The following is a 19,506-nucleotide window of genomic DNA, read 5'->3' as shown; positions in this document are numbered from 1 at the left end:
CCAAGGAGCAAATCACGATTTTGCAGTTTACTTAGGATAAAATACTTTAGAGCAGTGAGGCTTGAATGAGAAAACAGCCCTTAGTGCTGTGTGTGGGCCATGGGCTCCACCTGCAGCAGGCTGTGTGTCCCATTCAGCAGTCCACCAGGCTGCAAAATTTAGCCAGCCGATGCACTGGAATTTTTTCCCCTCCTTAAATGACTGATGTGAAAAATGACAAAGTCAGCCAATTGCTTTGACTTCAGAGTTTATGAAGCAGAGTTACAACTGCAGGTTCTCAAAATAATTATTTCAGTGAAAACTCTAAGGCCAGTCCACAACAAAATGAAAGTATTTATCTAGACATGTGCTTATACAGGTACATACATAAAGATACATATGCACATACTTCATAATCTTGAATCTTATCAGTTTATGAACTCACCAATTTTAAGTCTCCACAACTGTTAGCAATACAGCTTTCTTCTACCAACTCATTTACTTTCTTCTCTAATTGTCTTATCTTTTCTTCTGGACTGTTAAAGAAAAAATTAAGTATATTTTGAGTCATTCAACCACTAATAATACATACAAAAGTTAACCTACTTTTAACATTGTCCATCATGTGCTTATAAACTTTAAGAGTAAGTCACAGATAAGATAAATATATGTGGCCTTAAAGAATAAATGTGCCACTGTTTTTAATAACTACATTATATAATTATTTATAATAGTAAAAATAGCTAACATTTATTTAGCATAAGTGTAATTTAATTTTGAGCTAAATGCTTTACCCTAATTATGTCACTTAATCTTCATAAGAATATATGATACAAGTACTACCATTTCACTGACAGGGAAACTGAGGTTTAGAAAGTTAAGTATTGGCGATCCAGTGGTTAGGATTCCGTGCTTCCACTTCAAGGCACACGGGTTCGGTCCCTGGTCAGGGAACTGAGATCCCACAAGACACACAGGACGGCCAAAAAAAAAGAAAGAAAATGAAAGAAACTTAAGTACTAAGCCTGAGATCATACAGCTAGTAAGTAACGGAGCCAGGATTTAAACACATGATAAGGTAACTCTAGGGCCATGCTGTTGCATTACCATCCCCAAAGGAAAGCAGATTCTATGGCAAATGAAAACTTTATCTATGGTTAGAAAGACTGAAGACCCCATAAAAGAGAAAAATTATTTACTACCGAATAGATACCATAGAGACTTTTTTTTTTTTTTTTGGCCATGCCGTGTGGCTTGTGGCATCTCAGTTCCCCATCCAGGGATCGAACCCGGTGCCATGGCAGTGAAAACAACGAGTCCTAACCACTGGGCCACCAGGGAAGCCCCACTCACCACAGAGACTTCTAACAAGGTGAGGAAGTTTAAAACCCTGACTTCATTAGTAGCAAATGAAGTGTCCCCAGATCAGCCATGTTTCAAACACAACGTCAGTGTTGTTTTACTACCACTTTCTTTCAATAAAACACAACACTCTGAATGTACATCACTGCCTAAATAAACTTTTACTACAAATATATCAAAGTAAACATCAATTCTCTTAATTCTCTACAAATTGGACTTTTAAAAAGAACACAGGAATAAATTTCACAGTATAGGTTTGTCTATAAAATCATATTCTTCAGTAAAACCTGGGATTAAGGCAACATATTTTATTAGTTTATAGAGATTGCAAAATTCTAATAATAGATGGTGGCTTTCTAAAGGTTAGAAAGTTCAGAATTCAAAGTACGGAATTCTATTTTCAAGCTGTCTGAAACACTCTAATAAATGTCTTTAAATGTTGCTTACAGGTTGTTATAATTAAACCTAAAATATCAATATAAAAATGTAGCGCTAAAACTCTGTAAGAGAATTTTATGAAGACAGTGGAAGTCACTACCCCGTCCCTACCAGCCGCCAGGAGAATGAACTCTGTGCAGACACTGCTGGGCGCCTCCACAGGAGCCTGCCACCGCCCTGCGTCCCCGAACGTGAAAGCTAGGCTACAGGAGAGTCTCACCCTCCTGCCTAAGGTCTGGTTCCATCAGGCATGTGTGATGAATTTCTGGCCAATAAGAAATGAAGATGCATCTGCCTGGGGCAGATGTCTCCCAGAAAGATCCCTGCTCTTCAAAGGGGACCTAAGACTGAGCACCTTCTGACTCCAGGTTTTATCAACTACAGGAAGGTTCTGAACTCCCGTGGCCCTCCTGGAATCATGAGGATGGGCAGGCTCTTGAGAAGAGCCAAGAGAATCAGAAAGAAGCTGAACCAGCGTGAGGTTATTGAGAAGTTAAATTAACCATCCTCCAGACCTTCTGTTATGGGAGATAATAAAACATTCTTGTTGTGTGTGTTTTTCTGATGTTTTCAGCTGTTAGCAGCTGACAGGATCCTAAATGACATATTTAAGTAAGATAACATGTATTTATTAGCAAACTTGCTGTCATTAACTAGGATACAAAGTAAACTAACTTTCTATAGAAGTTCCTTATTAGTCAAAAAGGAAAATTATGTAATTTATACAATAGCCCAAATACGAGGTTTAAGAATTACAATTTAAAAACATGAGCCCTGGAAGTAGACCGCCTGGGTTCAAGTCTCAGTCCTGCCGTGCACTAGCCTAACCCAGCGAGCTCTCCGTGCTTCCCTCCCCCCAAACTGATGACACAAGAGCTCAGTCTTCTCGGGGAAGCTCGTGCACAGCGCAGGGCACGCAGTGATCGCACAGTGAGCACTCGGTAAATGCTGGCTGCTATCACTATTTGTAAAATCTAATGGTGCTTAGATATCAGTAAATGTACACAGCTGAATTTACACCGTAGCTTTTTAGCTACTCTCTAGTCAATGGCACAAAACTAAGTTAATTCTATAAAAAACTATATTTCTCAATATCAATATGACAAACTAACTTATACATTTTCTTAATTTTTTTCTTTGAAATATCCTTTTAAAATAAGAATATCTTATTACATGTACAACCCCATTTGGCCTTCAAGAGAATCAATACTGGCACATATAAAAATCAGACACATCTTCAAGTCAATAATATTACACTAAAACTGCATGGAATACACAGGGCTGCTTTTCTGAGACTTGATTCTTTTGCTAGTTCCGAGAACCAGGGATGATGCTTTGGTTACTATTCTGCTGACATGAACTTCTCATATACGTAAGGATTATGTACTTAAGAAGTAAAAGTTAAGAACATGCAACAACCACAGCAGAGCAGCACAGGATTTGCATACCTGTCTTCGTTCCTGGCCTCCAGGGGCGGTGCAGGGCCCCGCGACTGACCGAGGGGGTCGAACGCAGAGCCTGAGACACAGTCAAGAGTTCACGTTTAGTGCTCAATCCAGCACAACCGAAGGGATATGAAACCGCGCACATGCTATTTAATTTACCTATTTATTAAATGGAATGCACATTTTTTATGCTTACATAAATATTTTGCATATTAAGAAACTGGTAAGATTTTTAACATACATAAAACCATGTAAATAAAACTGTGTGTTACCATGTAAAAACAAAAATAAATATCTCTCGGTATTTATTTCTCCCCCATAGTAATCTATCCCTATTATGAACTCTAAATGGTCAATCATGTGAGTAATAACTTGGTATTAGCCTTTTAATTTTCCATTACTGGTATAATAATCATTAATTTTTGTCACAACAATTTTATTTAAACATTATTATTTAACTTATCATATATTTAAATGCTATTTTCACCTTTAACTCTTAGCTCTAACTCACATACAAATTTTAGACGTGGAGCTCGGCACGTTTTGACAGATTACGTGCCAGTGTAACTACCACCTCAACTGGGATGCAGAACATTTCCATCACCCCTTTCCTTTCTTAATGGCCCCTAAAATAATCAATGGCATATTAGACTTTATTTAATATGGTAATATATTTACACATACAAAAACATTTTAAAAATTTTAAGATCTGAAAAAAATTAATAGCTGAAATAGAACAAACCTCTCAAAGCTGCTTTGGTAAAACCAGCTGCTCTCACTGCTGTCATGGGTCTAGTAACTCCATCCTTAGGAGAACAAGCATCATTTAAAGAGCATTCTTAAATAAGACTTGCCTCTTACTTGCAGAGCTGCACGACACACGTCACAACACAGCCTAGCGTCTAACATTGGTTTCGTCCCCTGCCGGCTTGCTCCGTGCTCCCACCTCCTCACGTGCCGGTCTGTCTGCACTTCACCTTTCCTCTATCAAATTTTGATTCCTTGTCTAACTGGACTTACTCCCAGTTTGAAAAGAAAAGCACTCTTAAGGATTTTTAGATAGTACCTTATGCAGCTTAGTAACTGGCTACTCCCCTACTTTTGGTTGGTCTCCTATATGCCTAAGAGAGAAACCACAGAAACTGCTGTAAATGACAGCAAAGGAAAAGCAAGTCCCAGAGTACATCCTACAAGCAAACTATCAGGCCTATGTCCATTCCCAGTGGGATTTCATTTGAGACCTGAGTCAATAAATCCAAAGAGACTTTGCCACCAAAGATTTCAAACGGTCCAAACTTTAGCCCACAGTTTAAAGAACCAGGGTCACTATATAAGTAACAACTTAAAAAAACGTTGGTAATAATATTCTAAGTCACAGGAAAGGCCCAAAATGAACACCCACACAATGGAGATACCTGAATAGCCCCTGTCATTGGTCTTCCCATTGACGATGCCAGGGATGTCTTGGACTAGTAAACAAAAAACTAAGTTAAAACGATTCCAAAAAAGGCCTACATTTAAATTTATAAACCAAAGTATAAAAGTTTTCTTTATAACTTTTTTTCCTTCATTCTATTGGCAAGTAAACCTAAACATAATTTTTTTCCATTTATCTCCCAAGGATATAGGATCAAACAATAAAACTCTAAAACAGGCATTGGCAAACTATAACCCTCAGCCTTTGTACTGGGACACAGCCGCAGTCCATTTGCCTGGACATCGTCTGTGGCTGCCTCTCTGAAAATGCTGAGCTGGGTTCCAAAGAGCCTAAATCACAGGGCCCTTCACAGAAAAGCTTGCTGTCTCCTATTCTGAAACATCACCAAAAACCAAATTTATGAGTGATACCTGCTTTGGTTGATTAATAAACGTATGCATCACATGACACACTGTTATATAATGTATAAGGCCACTTTCTTCATTCACAGGAAGGGACACTTGGAAGGCAAGTGCCCGGGACCTCTAGGTTCTAAAACCATTTTTATGACCCCTAAGAAATATTATCATAAAGACTAGGAAACACTATTTCACCTCATTCCTCCATTTTTCTCCCATTCCTCTATTATTTCACATAAGCTAAAATATCCAAATTGTAGGTACTTTGGGCAAGATTTAAAAGATTTTCTTTTATGAATTTTAATATAGCATCTTTCCTCCAACGATCTCAAATAAAAGCAAGACCCAATTATATGCCTCTGAAGTTTTTCTTAAATTTTATTTTTTCATGTATTAATTAGTAAGTTTTTAAAAATTATAAACATTATGTTTAAATAACATCTAACCTCACATAAGATATACGAATGGAATACACATGACACTTAGTTATATTATATAGAAAATGAAAAGAAGTCAATCAACAAACACGAGGTTTACAGGTAGGAAAAGACAATAAAATATTTTCTGTTATATTTAAAACCAAAATGACTAAAATATTCAAAGCTATTAATCAACAATTTATAATGTTCATCACTAACCAAAATGGAAAATATATCCAGGTCATGGGCTGAAAGGTAGCCAAACTTATTTAGAACTAACTGCCTAAACTGAACTTATGTATGAGAAAATGCATCTTCATATCTTCAGCTTAAGAAAACCTACCCCACATCCAGTAGCTACAGGTCTAGCAACTGCTGTGCTTGGTATTTTAGCAGTTATCTTGGGGAGGAAAAAAAACATAGTTAATAGAATTCAGATTAAGTTATATAATAGAAAACTGGAAAAAAAATAGAAAATATAGGCTCATCAATAGAGAAATATTTATATAATATTTAGAATAATTTCTTTTAAATTATTCTAAATATTAAAGAGCCCAAGTATTTTAAGTATCAGGAAGGAGACCTATTCTGGAACTCATTTTAAAGGAGAAAAGGGACTTTAGAATGACCTGAGGGGCCAATAAGACAGATGAGTCTTCACGGTCACGCCTACCATTCATTTTGCATGATTATCACCGCCAGACGCTGGGTCTAACAACAGTCAGAGGATCTCAGGGAATCTAGGGTTGAATCTCAGCTCTCCCTCTACTTGCTTGTTTATTTTATCGCTTTGAACCTAAATGTTCTCATCTCTGAAATAAAGATACAAAGTATGGGGCTTCCCTGGTGGCGCAGTGGTTGGGAGTCCACCTGCCAATGCAGGGGACACGGGTTCGTGCCCCTGGTCTGGGAGGATCCCGCATGCCGCGGAGCGGCTGGGCCCGTGAGCCCTGGCCGCTGAGCCTGCGGGTCCAGAGCCTGTGCTCCGCAACGGGAGAGGCCACGGCAGTGAGAGGCCCATGTACCACAAAAAAAAAAAAAAAAAAAAAAGATACAAAGTATGTTGATCACAAACTTGTAACTGGAATCAAACAGGACCGCAGAGGTGAAAAAGTGCGCTAAACAGGTTAGCTGTTGGGCATCTTTGTTTAAGTATTTGATTAAAACATCATTTTTAGAGGAGTTCTACTTGACGGACCGCTGTTTTAAACATCTCTCCCTCTAAGAACCACTAAGGCAGCTGGGGACAAAAATATTTTTGCACAAAATCGGTTTGGATACATTAGAGAACCATCAAGGCCATGAGGAATTACAAGGCCTCAAGCTGAGGAACAGAAGGGAAGACTGAGGGCTGAGCTGCGTCTGGGCTGCTCTTCTCCCAGGGGTGTCTGTTAATGAGGAAGCCCAGGCTGCAAGGAACAGAGCTTTCCACAGAAGACGGGGCTGAAGACATAAACCCTGGAGCTGGGCCTGCTGAGGTGGCAGCCCTGGCAATCCTCCAGTATTCAGACTTGACTGACCTCCAAAGGCTACACTCAGACCGGAAGGGAAATCAGAAGGACACCAGCCCTTGTAAGACCCGAGCCCAATTTAGAATCATCTCAAACTCAACTGGCTTCAGGTGATTCAGGATTCCTTGCATCTCTGAGGCCATAAGCAAAAGTAAATTCTCTCTAGTAAAAGATATCGGTCCTGATAAGGCAGCCACTACCCACATGTGGCTGTTGAGCATTTGAAATGGGGCTCAGGCAATAGGACCTGGATTTTAAAACTTTACTTACTTTTAAATGATTTAAATATAAATAGTCACATGTGGCTAGTGGTTATCACACTAGACATCAGAGACATACAGCCTAAAATTATCTCTAAAAATGTTCATTTACAATGCCTGGCATTCAATCTAAAACAACCAGACACATAGGAGCAAGACTACCTAACCAAAACCAAGAGAAATAAATGGAAACACAGGCAGAAGGGGAAACATGCGATGGAAACATCAGACACAGGCTTTAACACAACTATGGTCAATATGTTCAGCGAATTAAAAGACAAGATGACAATTTCAGTAAGAACTAAAAACTATAAAAAATGGATAAATGGAAATTCTAGAACTGAAAACTGAAAATAACGTAAAATTCTGGCATTGTCCAGAAAGTAGTAAAATACTAAATTATACTAGACTTTGATAAGTTAAAAATGAGTATTGTAATCTTTACAAAAACACTAAAAAATGGCTAAAGAATGTAAGCTCCCAAGATAACAGAGGGAGAAATGGAATAATAAAAAATAATCAAACAAAAGAAGATAAGAAAGGAGAGAACATGAAACATAAAAAAGGCATGGAAAAACAAAAAGCAAATACTAAGGCAACAAATTTAAACCAAATCAGTAATTTCATTAAATGTAAATAGACCAAAAGAAGATTATCTGACAATATTAAAACAAAAACAAAAAACCCAGAGCTCTATTCATGCTGCTAATAAATACATCTTAAATATATAGATATGAGAATGCTGGAAGTAAAAAGATGGGAAAGACATACAATGTAAACACTAGACAAGGGCTTCCCTGGTGGCGCAGTGGTTGACAGTCCGCCTGCCGATGCAGGGGACATGGGTTCGTGCCCCGGTCCGGGACGATCCCACATGCCGCGGAGCGGCTGGGCCCGTGAGCCATGGCCGCTGAGCCTGCGCGTCCGGAGCCTGTGCTCCGCAACGGGAGAGGCCACAGCAGTGAAAGGCCCGCGTACCGCAAAGAAAAAAAAAACAACACTAGACAAAAGAGAGCTTGAGTAGCTCTAGCAATATACTAATATTTGACAAAACAGACAAACAGCATTACTAGAGACAGGACATTTTATAACAATAAAAGGGTCAATTTAACACAAAAATATAACAATTCTAAATGTCTTTACTCCAAATACATAAATCAAAAACCTAAAAAAAAGAAAGAAAACCACAATCACAGTGTAAGATTTGACCATTTTTCTCATTAATAGAACTGTAGTTCCCCTCCACACACAAAAAAAATCAGTAAAAATATAGAAAATTTGAACAAAACCATTAACAAACTTGACCTAATTGACAGATAACAGGTCTTGGAAAAACATGAAAAGGAAGGATGTGGGTCTCAGCAATATTTTTCTGTGAGAACAAATTGAAGGAAAGAGACCATTTTTCTTTTTAACTCCTCACTAATGACTAGATCTGTTCCCCTGGTTTTTACTTTTGGCGCTGGACTGATCTCTTAAGCGGACTGGATCCTACGTTACCGCTTTCTTTCCTCCCCTTGCACCCTCCCCCACAGTGCCTTTCCTCACAGATCTCAAGGCAATCTGAACTGTGCACAGCCTTAATTATCCAACTGTAAATCTATCTTCTAAGCAGCCTCTTCTCATTGTCCCAACTAGCGATAAAGAAATTATCTTTGTGGTCCCATAGCAATTTATACTCTCTTTACAACACATAGTACATTATGCCTTGTAATTTCTATTTCTGTCCATTTTATTCTCCTCCTTAAGTTCCTCTGGAGCTAGCTGGAATTTTATCCCTCTTAAGTGAGCCCAGTCCCTTCCATATAACAGTTGCACAAATTTTTCCCATTTAATACATTAAGTAGGGTGTGATGAAAATATCATTCAAGGCGGCTGGAGACCTGAGCTCTGTCCTGGTTACAGGTGAGTGCGAGACCTCGCCTCCCCTGGCTTGTTTTCCTCATCATCACGTGAGGATCTCTGAAGTCATTTCTAAATATGATGAAGGGCCAGCCTGGAGACATTACCACCTATCTGATTCCCAGAATCACTAACCTAAAGACAATGTTTGCTTATTTACTAAGTCATGTGATAAAGATCTGTGGAGGACCCACAGCAGGCAAAGGAAGAACAATATGACAGTCTGCCTCCTCAAAAAGCTTACGGCCTTGTCATTAGCCAAGTGCAAGAACTTAACCTACAATTTTCTTTCCATAATGAAAGTAAACTTAAAATTAAAATATAGCTTGTGGAATGTGTAGTCAAGAATTGACTTCACCCAAAGAGAGGTCTGGCTTTGCCCTTTGCTACTGGGAGGAGATCTGCAGGCCCCTGGAATGTCCTGTCTGACACACCCCTGTTTGCCTGGGGGCTTTGGCCACCAGACAGTCTGAACTTCAGACTTATGAGCCTGAACCTCCAGGAGGGGCTGGAGACTAACGGGCAGCCATGAGGACAGTACGTAATGGACCTCCATGAAAACTCTGGACACCAGAGTGGTGGGAGGGCTTCCTTGCTGGCAATCCTCCCAAGTACCGTCACCACTCAGAGTGGCTGCGAGGTTAATGCCACCCAGGGCTCCACAGGGAAAGGATGACCAGAAGCCCCACGTTTGGACCCTCCCAGACTGTGCCCTGTGTCTCTCTTCTCTGGGCAGATTTAACCTGTATCCTTCCCCTGTAATAAACCGTAAGCATACCAGCTTTCAGCAAGTTCTGCGAGTCCTTTCAGAAAAGGACCGACGCTGAAGGTGGTTTTGCAACTGGTGTCAGAAGTGAGGACAGGGGCTTCCCCGGTGGCACAGTGGTTAAGAATCTGCCTGCCAATGCAGGGGACATGGGTTCGAGCCCTGGTCCGGGAAGATCCCACATGCCGCGGAGCAACTAAGCCCGTGCACAACTACTGAGCCTGCACTCTACAGTGCATGAGCCACAACTACTGAGCCCACATGCCACAACTACTGAAGCCCGGGCACCTAGAGCCCGTGCGCTGCAACAAGAGAAGCCACCGCAATGAGAAGCCCGCGCACCGCAACGAAGAGTAGCTCCCGCTTGCCGCAACTAGAGAAAGCCCGCGTGCAGCAACGAAGACCCAACGCAGCCAAAAAAATAAATAAATAAAAATAAAATAAAACAATTTTTAAATTAATTAATTAATTTTTTTAAAAAAGGTCAAATAGGGCCTCCCTGGTGGCGCAGTGGTTGAGAGTCCGCCTGCCGATGCAGGGGATACGGGTTCGTGCCCCGGTCCGGGAGGACCCCATATGCCGCGGAGCGGCTGGGCCCGTGAGCCATGGCCGCTGGGCCTGCGCGTCCGGAGCCTGTGCTCCGCAATGGGAGAAGCCACAACAGTAAGAGGCCCGCATACTGCAAAAAAAATAAAAAAATAAAAAATAAAAAAGGTCAAATGATCTTCAACAAGGGTGCCAAGACCATACAATGTGGAAAGGTCAGTCTCTCCCAAATGGTGCTGGGAAAACTGGATATCCACACAAAAGAATGAAATCAGACCCTTAATCTTGTATCACATACAAAAATGAACTCAAAATGGATTAAAGGCCCAAACGTAAAAAGACCTAAAACTATAAAACTCCTAGAAAAAAAACATAGGGGAAAATTTCATGGCATTGGACTTAGTAATGATTTCTCAGCTATGACACCAAAAAGCACAGGCAACAAAAGCAAACACAGACCAATGGGACTACGTCAAATATAAAAACTTTTGTGCATCAAAGAACCCGATCAACAGAATTTAAAAAAAGCAACCTATAGAACGGGAGAAAATATCTGCAGAGCATATACCCAATAAAGAATTCCTACAACTCAACAACAAAAAAATCAAATAACCCAGTTAAAAAACGGGCAAAATACTTGAACAGACATTTCTTCAAAGATGATATACAGATGGCCAAAGAGCATATGAAAAGACAGTCAACATCACTAATTATCAGAGAAATGCACATCAAAACCACAGTAAGAATCACCTCATACCCATTAAAGTTGCTACTATCAAAAAAATAGCAAATAACAAGTGTTAGTGAAGCTTTAGAGAAACTGGAACCCTTGTGCACTGTTGGTGGGATTGTAAAATGGCGTTAACCACTACGGAAAACAGTATGGAGGTTCCCCCAACAATTAAACATAGAACTACCATATGATCCGGCAATCCTACTTCTGGGTATATATCCAAAGAACTGAAAACAGGGTCTCAAGATATTTGCACACTCATGTTCACAGCAGCACTATTCACAACAGCCAAGAGGTGGAAGCAACCCAAGTGTCCATGGAACAAAATGTGGTCCATCCATACAATGGAATGTTATTCAGCCTCAAAAAGGGAGGAGACCCTGACACAGGCTATAGCGTGGATGAACCTTGAGGACATTATGCTACATGAAATAAGCCAGTCACAAAAGGACAAAAACTGTATGATTCCACTTATATGTGGTACCTAGAATAGTCAAACTCATAAAGACAGTAGAACGGTGGGGGCCAGGGGCTGGCGGAGGGAGATGGGGGTTGTTGTTTAATGGGGACAGAGTTTCAGTTTGGGAAGACAGAGTTCCAGGGATCTGTTTCACAACAATGGGAATTAATCTAACACTACCAACGTGTACCTTTAAGAACCGTTAAGATGGTAAAGTATGTGTTTTTTACCACAATAAAAAAAATTCACTTACTGGAGGTCTTCTGCCATGACTAGTTTTCACAGCTTGCTGAAAAGCTGTGTCATTCTCCAATTCCTAAAACGAAAAGGCAAATTTAACATTCAACATGAAGTGACAATTTTTTAAAATGTTTAACCTCGACTGTTTGGTGTTCACGATCCTCTATAATCCATCTTCCTCCATCTCCTGACATCCAGGTAGGGCTCAAGGACTCCTGTCCTCAAATCCCCCTTTACACTGTACAAAATGCCAAAGCCCCTTCCCCCCTTAGGGAGAGGAGTACTGACAATGTCAGTCAAGTTTAAGGCCATTTCACTGGCTACTGTTTAAATGGGTGCTATCAACACACGTGGTTAAAAGATCAAGTCTGCAAGGATACGGCCTTTCTTCTGTTTCTCTTTTCCAAGCAGCTGGAGAAGTAGGAACAGAGAATCACCCCCATCCTTTTTCCCTCTCTCCCTCCCCTCTCTTCTTCCATATTCCGGACCATGGCTAGGAGCCTTACCTGAGAAGACCTTAGGACAGAAAAGGCTGTATCCTCTCCCAGAAATGGGGCAAACACTTGCTCTGGTTTCATCTCTGCTTGCCCAAGTGAAAATGGCTTTTCATCTCACGGGAGAGGTAAAGTCTGAGATTCAGACTAGAGCCAGCCTAGGCTCCAGTGGGTCCAACCTGTGATGCCACTTGGAACCAAAGCCTCCGTTGAAATAAAACGTTACTGTGCTTTGCTGATTCCTGACCTATGCTCACATTCTCCCTGAGGAATCTGAGGAAAGTAACATTAGTCAAGTGCAAGATACCAGTGTTTCCGAGTTTCCTGGACAAAATGCCATTGTAGCCTCTCTCAAAAGCACCAAGCCTCTCCAACTGCCAGTCTAAGTAGCCTTTGTCCGCTGTCCCTCCAGCAGCACAAGTTCGGCTCCAGCCCTCCATACATCTGTGCTCAGTTCTCACACTCACCTCTGATTTACTGCAATCTACTTCCCACAGAAACATACTTGCTGATTATTAAAAAACAAACACAAACAATACACAAAAAAATGGAGTCGATATCAATTAGCTTTTTAAAACCTTGGAGACAAAGTAAAATGTCTGTATAACCAGGATGCTAATACAATGTACTTTAAATGTGATTATGTACAAGGATTCTTCTTTAATTTTACTTCAAATAATCTTCATAACCTTCCATATCAACTACATAAAATGAAGTAAGTACACAAGTCTCAGGCATAGAAACCAGGCAACTTTCACACGAAGTATAAAGCCACGGGCTGCCTTTGAAATAATTATACTACCTTGGCACATCTTTTAGGAAAAGCCTTCCAATATTCCTAAATTATTAGTAAAATTTGATTAATCAGCTCAGTGAAGTCTCAATGACAAACTAAAAATTGTCAACAAATTCTCCAATTACAAATACCAAATCAACACAACTTTTGTCATTTTTTCCTTTGTTCATGATTTGATTAACAATTTGCATAATCTATGAACACCTTAGCAACTGTTTCAAGTAATTCAGTTATATATTAATTTACACCAATTAATCAAAAGAAAACCATGGGTAAACCAAATTTTTTATTTTACTGTGTGATTTATTTTTGTGTGTTATATTCTGAATATTTGCTTCAAGTTAAATAATGAAGCCACGCTGTGATGACCTGAAGAGTTAGGAAGTTTCTCTGATGTTTTTAAGAATGATCATGATGATATATTAATTCCACTTGTGGGACTCTACCCAAGGAAATGTTTGATCACAATAGAGAAAATTATTTATGCATAAAATTGCTCATTGTGCTATTGTTATTAATAGGGGCAGAAAACTATAATTATCCTATAGTCAGAAAATAATCAACTGTATATAGTCGGTATTATGCAGCCATTAAAATTATATTTAAATTTTTAGTACCAGGAAACTTTGTTTATGATGTAGCTGAATGTAAATAACCAAACAGAAAAGTAAACATTAGTTCAATTCCAAACATGCTAAAAGAAAATTGTATGTGTATGCATGAAGGAAAGACAAAGCAACAAAACGTTAACCGTACTCATTTCTGACTGCTGGTATTATGGGTAATTTTGTTTTTCAACAATGAGCACATTTTTTTTTTTTTTTTTTTTTTTTTTTTTCTGTACGCGGGCCTCTCACTGCTGTGGCCTCTCCCGTTGCGGAGCACAGGCTCCGGACGCGCAGGCTCAGCGGCCATGGCTCACGGGCCCAGCCGCTCCACGGCATGTGGGATCCTCCCGGACTGGGGCACGAACCCGTGTCCCCTGTATCGGCAGGCGGACTCTCAACCACTGCGCCACCAGGGAAGCCCAATTTTTTTTTTATACATATAACTTTTACGACTGGGAGAAAGGGGGAGATTCAATGGTTTTCATAATTTACACTAGCTTAGGAAAATGTCCATGCTTTAATACAAATTTTTTAAAACTAGTCTATGTAATCATATCCGTGTATGTATAAGTGTTTGTATACAGGGAGGGAAGAACCTGAATATATTAAAAGACAAGGGAATACAGCAAAACGTCGGGTGATATATCTAATACAGGTGATCTTCAGGTAATAGTATTCATGTCATTTTATTTTTTTCTCCAATCTTATGTATTTTTCAAATTTTCTATGATGAACAGTATCTCCTAGATTTTTATTTCATATAGAGTAAGTGAATGATTTCTATTTTCTTTTCTTGCTTTCTCTCTAGGTCTCAAATTCACAGGCAAACATTTTTCTCCAGAGGAAAAAACAATTCAAAAATGACTGAAAGCCATATGAAACACTCTAGAATGAGATTTCCTAAATCAGTTTAAAGTCCTCTAAATGCTAATATTTGATTCTTAAATACTAGCAAGTAAATTAACGCCCACATACTTCATCCTAACTTTTCTTCACAAGCTAATTAAAGATAACTTTATAAAGAGTTTTGTTTGGTTTTTGTCTTTTACAATTTGGAAACTATAACTCTCACAATAATGTAAACAGATTTAAAATATTCAAGTATTTGTCTTAGTAACAATTTCATCCTGTAATTACTATACTACTAAATATTAAGCAGACATAGGTTTGTTGACAAAGGCGAATATTCATAAAAGGGAAAAAGCAGGTTACGAAACAGTACACACAGTATGATACCATTTTATCCAAAAACATACAGAGATACAGTATACATATACACATACATATGTGCGTAGGGAAACATTTAGCGTTAAGCACTGTAAGTTAGTTAATGTTTATCTCTGGGTGGTTTATTTCTGGGTGGTTTCATAGACAGTTTCTATGATTTTAATTTTTCTTTATATTTATTTCTATTCTCTAATTTTTCTATAAAATACTTGTATAATTTAATTCAAAGAAGAAAAATAACTACATGACATTTCAAATTTAGAGCATTAAAAAAACTGATTTTAGGTACTTCAAGTGATCTAAGTCTTGTAACTTACATATTCAGATAATTAGTACAGGAGAATACAAGTATATAATTGATCCTAGTTCTTTTCCATAAACTTTTCACATCTTTATGCTGCAATTATTACTATTGGTAGAAGTTAGTACAGTCTTCAGTAATAGCACTTTTCTAGGCTTTTAATCAACTTACTTAATCTAAAAGCATGATAAAGCAGAACGCTCAAATCCAAAATTTTCATGAACCAGCTGGTTAGCAAAGACCAATGTAAAAAAAAAAAAAAATTTTTTTTTTACCTCGGTATCATAGGTTGGATTGTAGTCATTATAACCAGAATAAAGATCATCTTCATCTGTCTCTGGGGCCAGGTGTACATTCTGCATCATTTATACCTATGAAAAATCACTGCTGTAAATGTATTCTTCGAATAAGAAATAATTGTTAATTGCAATAAAGTATACCTATTTAACAACCTTTCTGGTCAAATTTATCTCTACATGTGTTTATGGCTTAAACTTTTTTTCATGTCAAATTCTTAAAACTAGGTATCAAAACAGACACAAAGGTCAATGGAACAGAACAGAGACCCCAAAACACCCCTGCATATACGGTCAACTGATCTATGACGAAGGAGCCAAGAATATACAGTGAGGAAAGGACAGTCTCTTCAATAAATGGTGCTGGGAAAACTGGACGGCCACATGCAAAAAATAAATCTGGGCCCCTACCTTACACCATAAACAAAAATCAACTCAAAATGGATTAATGACCTGAAACCATAAAACTCCTAGAAGTAAACATAGTAAGTGCCTTGACATCGGTCTTGGTGATTTTTTTTTGGATCTAACACCAAAAGCAATAGCAACAAAACTAAAAATAGATAAGTGGGACTATATCAAACTTAAAAGTTTCTGCACAGAAAACGAAACCATCAACAAGATGAAAAGGCAATCTACTGAGTATCTGCAAATCATATATCTGACGAGGGGTTAATATCCAAAATATATAAAGAACTCATGCAACTCAACAACAACAACAAAAACTCCATTAAAAAATGGGCAGAGGGGACCTCCCTGGTGGCGCAGTGGTTAAGAATCCACCTGCCAATGCAGGGGACACGGCTTCGATCCCTGGCCCAGGAAGATCCCACATGCCTCAGAGCAACTAAGCTGGTGTGCCACTACTGAGCCTGCTCTCTAGAGGCCACGAGCCACAACTACTGAGCCCGTGTGCCACAACTACTGAAGCCCGCATGCCTAGAGCCTGTGCTCTGCAACGAGAAGACACCGCAATGAGAAACCCACGCACCACGATGAAGAGTAGCCCCCGCTCGCTGCAACTAGAGAAAGCCCGTGCGCAGCAAAGAAGACCCAACACTGCCAAAAATAAATAAATAACTTTTTTTAAAAAAGAAATAAGTCGGGCTTCCCTGGTGGCGCAGTGGTTGAGAGTCCGCCTGCCGATGCAGGGGACTCGGGTTCGTGCCCCGGTCCGGGAGGATCCCACATGACGCGGAGCGGCTGGGCTCGTGAGCCATGGCTGCTGAGCCTGCGCGTCCGGAGCCTGTGCTCCGCAACGGGAGAGGCCACAGCAGTGAGAGGCCGGCGTACCGGAAAAAAAAAAAAAAAAAAAAAAGAAAGAGGTCAAAAAAAATTACTTAAAAAAAAAAAAAAAGGGCAGAGGACCTAAGTAGACATTTTTCCAAATAAGACATACAGATGGCCAATACGTACATGAAAAGATGCTCAACATCACTAATCATCAGGGAAATGAAATCAAAAGAGATTTCAGCTCACACTAGTTAGAATGGTTATTATAAAAAAGATTGGGACTTCCCTGGTGGTGCAGTGGTTAAAAATCCGCCTGCCAATGCAAGGGACACGGGTTCAATCCCTAGTCCGGGAAGATCCCACATGCCCCAGAGCAACTAAGCCCGTGCGCCACAACTACTGAGCCTGCGCTCTAGAGCCCACGAGCCACAACTACTGAAGCCCATGTGCCTAGAGCCCGTGCACTGCAATGAAGAGTAGCCGCCGCTCTCCGCAACTAGAGAAAGCCCAGGCGCAGCAACGGATACCCAACACAGCCAAAAATAAAAAAAAAAAAAAAGACCCAACGCAGCCTAAATAAATAAATAAGACTAGAGATGGTCATTCCTTGGCGGTCCAGTGGTTAGGACTCCATGCTCTCACTGCAGAGGGCCCTGGTTTGATTCCTTGGTCAGGGAATTAAGATGCCATGAGCCGTGTGGAGCAGCCTGAAAAATAAAGACTAGAGATAAGCACTGGTGAGGATGTTGAGAAAACGGAACCCTGAGGAATTCTCTGGCGGTCCAGCGGTTAGGACTCAGTGCTTGGCAGAGCCAAAAAAGAAAAAAGAATCCCTTATATGTTCCTGATACTAGACCTTATCAGATAAATGACTAGCAACTATTTTCTCCCATTCTGTGCACTCTTCCCACCTCTTGACAGTGTCCTTTTCATTTTGATGATGCACACATATATTTTCCTTTGGTTGGTTGTGCTTTGGGTCTTACAGCTAAAAAACCACTGCCTCGGGCTTCCCTGGTGGCGCAGTGGTTGAGAGTCCGCCTGCCGATGTGGGGGCCGCGGGTTCGTGCCGCAGTCCGGGAGGATCCCACGTGCCGCGGAGCGGCTGGGCCCCGTGAGCCATGGCCGCTGAGCCTGCGCGTCCGGAGCCTGTGCTCCGCAACAGGAGAGGCCACAACAGTGAGAGGCCCGCGTACCACAAAAAAAAAAAAAAAAAAAAAAAAAACACTGCCTAATCCAAGGTCAAGAAGATTTACACCTGTTTTCTTCTAAGAGTTTTATGGCTTTAGCTCTTAGATTTAGGTGTTTTGAGTTAAGTTCTCATTACTTTATGGAGATGAAAATTCACCATGAGAGCAAATGTCAATCATATAGAAATGTTCATTCCAAAATAACCCCCCAAAATATTGTCAGTGGTAGAAGACATACAAAATATTTTAACTTAAAAGCTTTAGGTCAGGTAATGGGACACCAGTGGTTCTCAGAAGTCAGCGTGTGTCAGAAACCCAAGGGCTGGGACTTCCCTGGCGGTCCAGTGGTTGGGACTCCACGCTTCCACTGCAGGGTACCTGGGTTCGATCCCTGGTCCAGGAAATAGGATCCCACGTGCCATGCCGAGCGGCCAAAACAACAACAAACAAATCTATGCTAAACTGATAGGCAAAGTAATTTTGAAAAAACGAAAGAAACCCAAGGGCTTGTTAAAATCAGACTGCCACTCCCCCATACCGGTTTCGGATTCACCAAGTCTCAGGTGGGAGTCGCCATCACCCCCCTCCACCCCTTGGAATGTGGATTTCTAACAAGTTCCCAAGCGTTGCTCCTGCTGCTGCTCCGGGGACCACACTGTGAGGACCACTGTGCTCAACAGGAACCACCTAATTACAAGTCCCATTTAAGTCAATTTAGCTTACACGTCTCTCAGAACAACAAGCAACTTTTACAACTGAAGGTCCTTTCTGCTGGGCTGTCCCCAAACCAAAAAAGTTCAGATCTGAGAGAGACTCGGGCTGACCGACGCGGAGGGTAGGGTGCGGTGGGGAAAGGTGAAGCACCCAGGGAACAGCTAAGGCGGCGGAGGTCCGCCACGGACCGGGTTTCCCGGGTTCTGTTGCCAAGGCAGCTCCCGGGCTAGCGCCGTCTGGATTGAGCGCGGGAAGCGCCCCCCACCCCGCTTCCCCGGGGCCCCGCCCCCGTCCCCACCGGGGGCCGCACCGGACAGCCCGGCCGCCCAGTGGAGCGGACTGACTCCGGCCCAGGAATGCCCACCTCCGCGAGACGGGGCCCGAGCTCCTGCCTCCCTCACCCGCCGAGCCTTCCCGGGGATTTCCGAGCTTCCAGTCACGAACGCTGGGTCAGGGGCTCGAGGGCCGCGCGCGGGCTGCGGGCGGGGCCGCACGGGCCGGCGGCGGGGGAGGGGCAGAGCCCCCGCGCCCCCTCCCACGGCCCCCCCGGAGGGCGGCGGGCACCCGCGCCGCCCCGGGCCCTCTCCTACCTCGCGGCGAGGGGAGCAGGGAGACCGCGAGGGCTGCGGGTTTGGCGCGGCCTTTCCGGGACTCGGCTGAGAGCTGCGCGGCCGGGACGTTGCCACGCGCGGATCCAAGGAAGCCGCTCCCACAGTGCTCCGCGAGGGGGCGGGGCGGGGCGGGGCGAGC

At 41.5% G+C, this 19,506-nt stretch overlaps 1 protein-coding gene across 1 annotated transcript in view; it reads right to left on the bottom strand.

Annotated features, from left to right (window-relative positions):
• Positions 1-19,141, bottom strand: part of IFT88 (intraflagellar transport 88) — a 74,566-nt gene extending 55,425 nt beyond the window's left edge. The window contains 8 exon segments of the mRNA XM_082602585.1: positions 425-515; positions 3,228-3,297; positions 3,967-4,030; positions 4,640-4,693; positions 5,823-5,879; positions 11,911-11,973; positions 15,599-15,694; positions 19,121-19,141. Coding sequence (XP_082458711.1) covers positions 425-515; positions 3,228-3,297; positions 3,967-4,030; positions 4,640-4,693; positions 5,823-5,879; positions 11,911-11,973; positions 15,599-15,688 — 489 coding nt within the window. The 5' untranslated portion in view covers positions 15,689-15,694; positions 19,121-19,141.
• Positions 19,142-19,506: the final 365 nt, after the last annotated feature.

Source organism: Mesoplodon mirus (genome assembly GCF_964341445.2).
Source record: "Mesoplodon mirus genome assembly, chromosome: 17".
Classification (NCBI taxonomy): domain Eukaryota; kingdom Metazoa; phylum Chordata; class Mammalia; order Artiodactyla; family Ziphiidae; genus Mesoplodon; species Mesoplodon mirus.
Note: the sequence above shows the minus strand (reverse complement) of the source record. Positions and strands in the feature narration are given on the sequence as shown.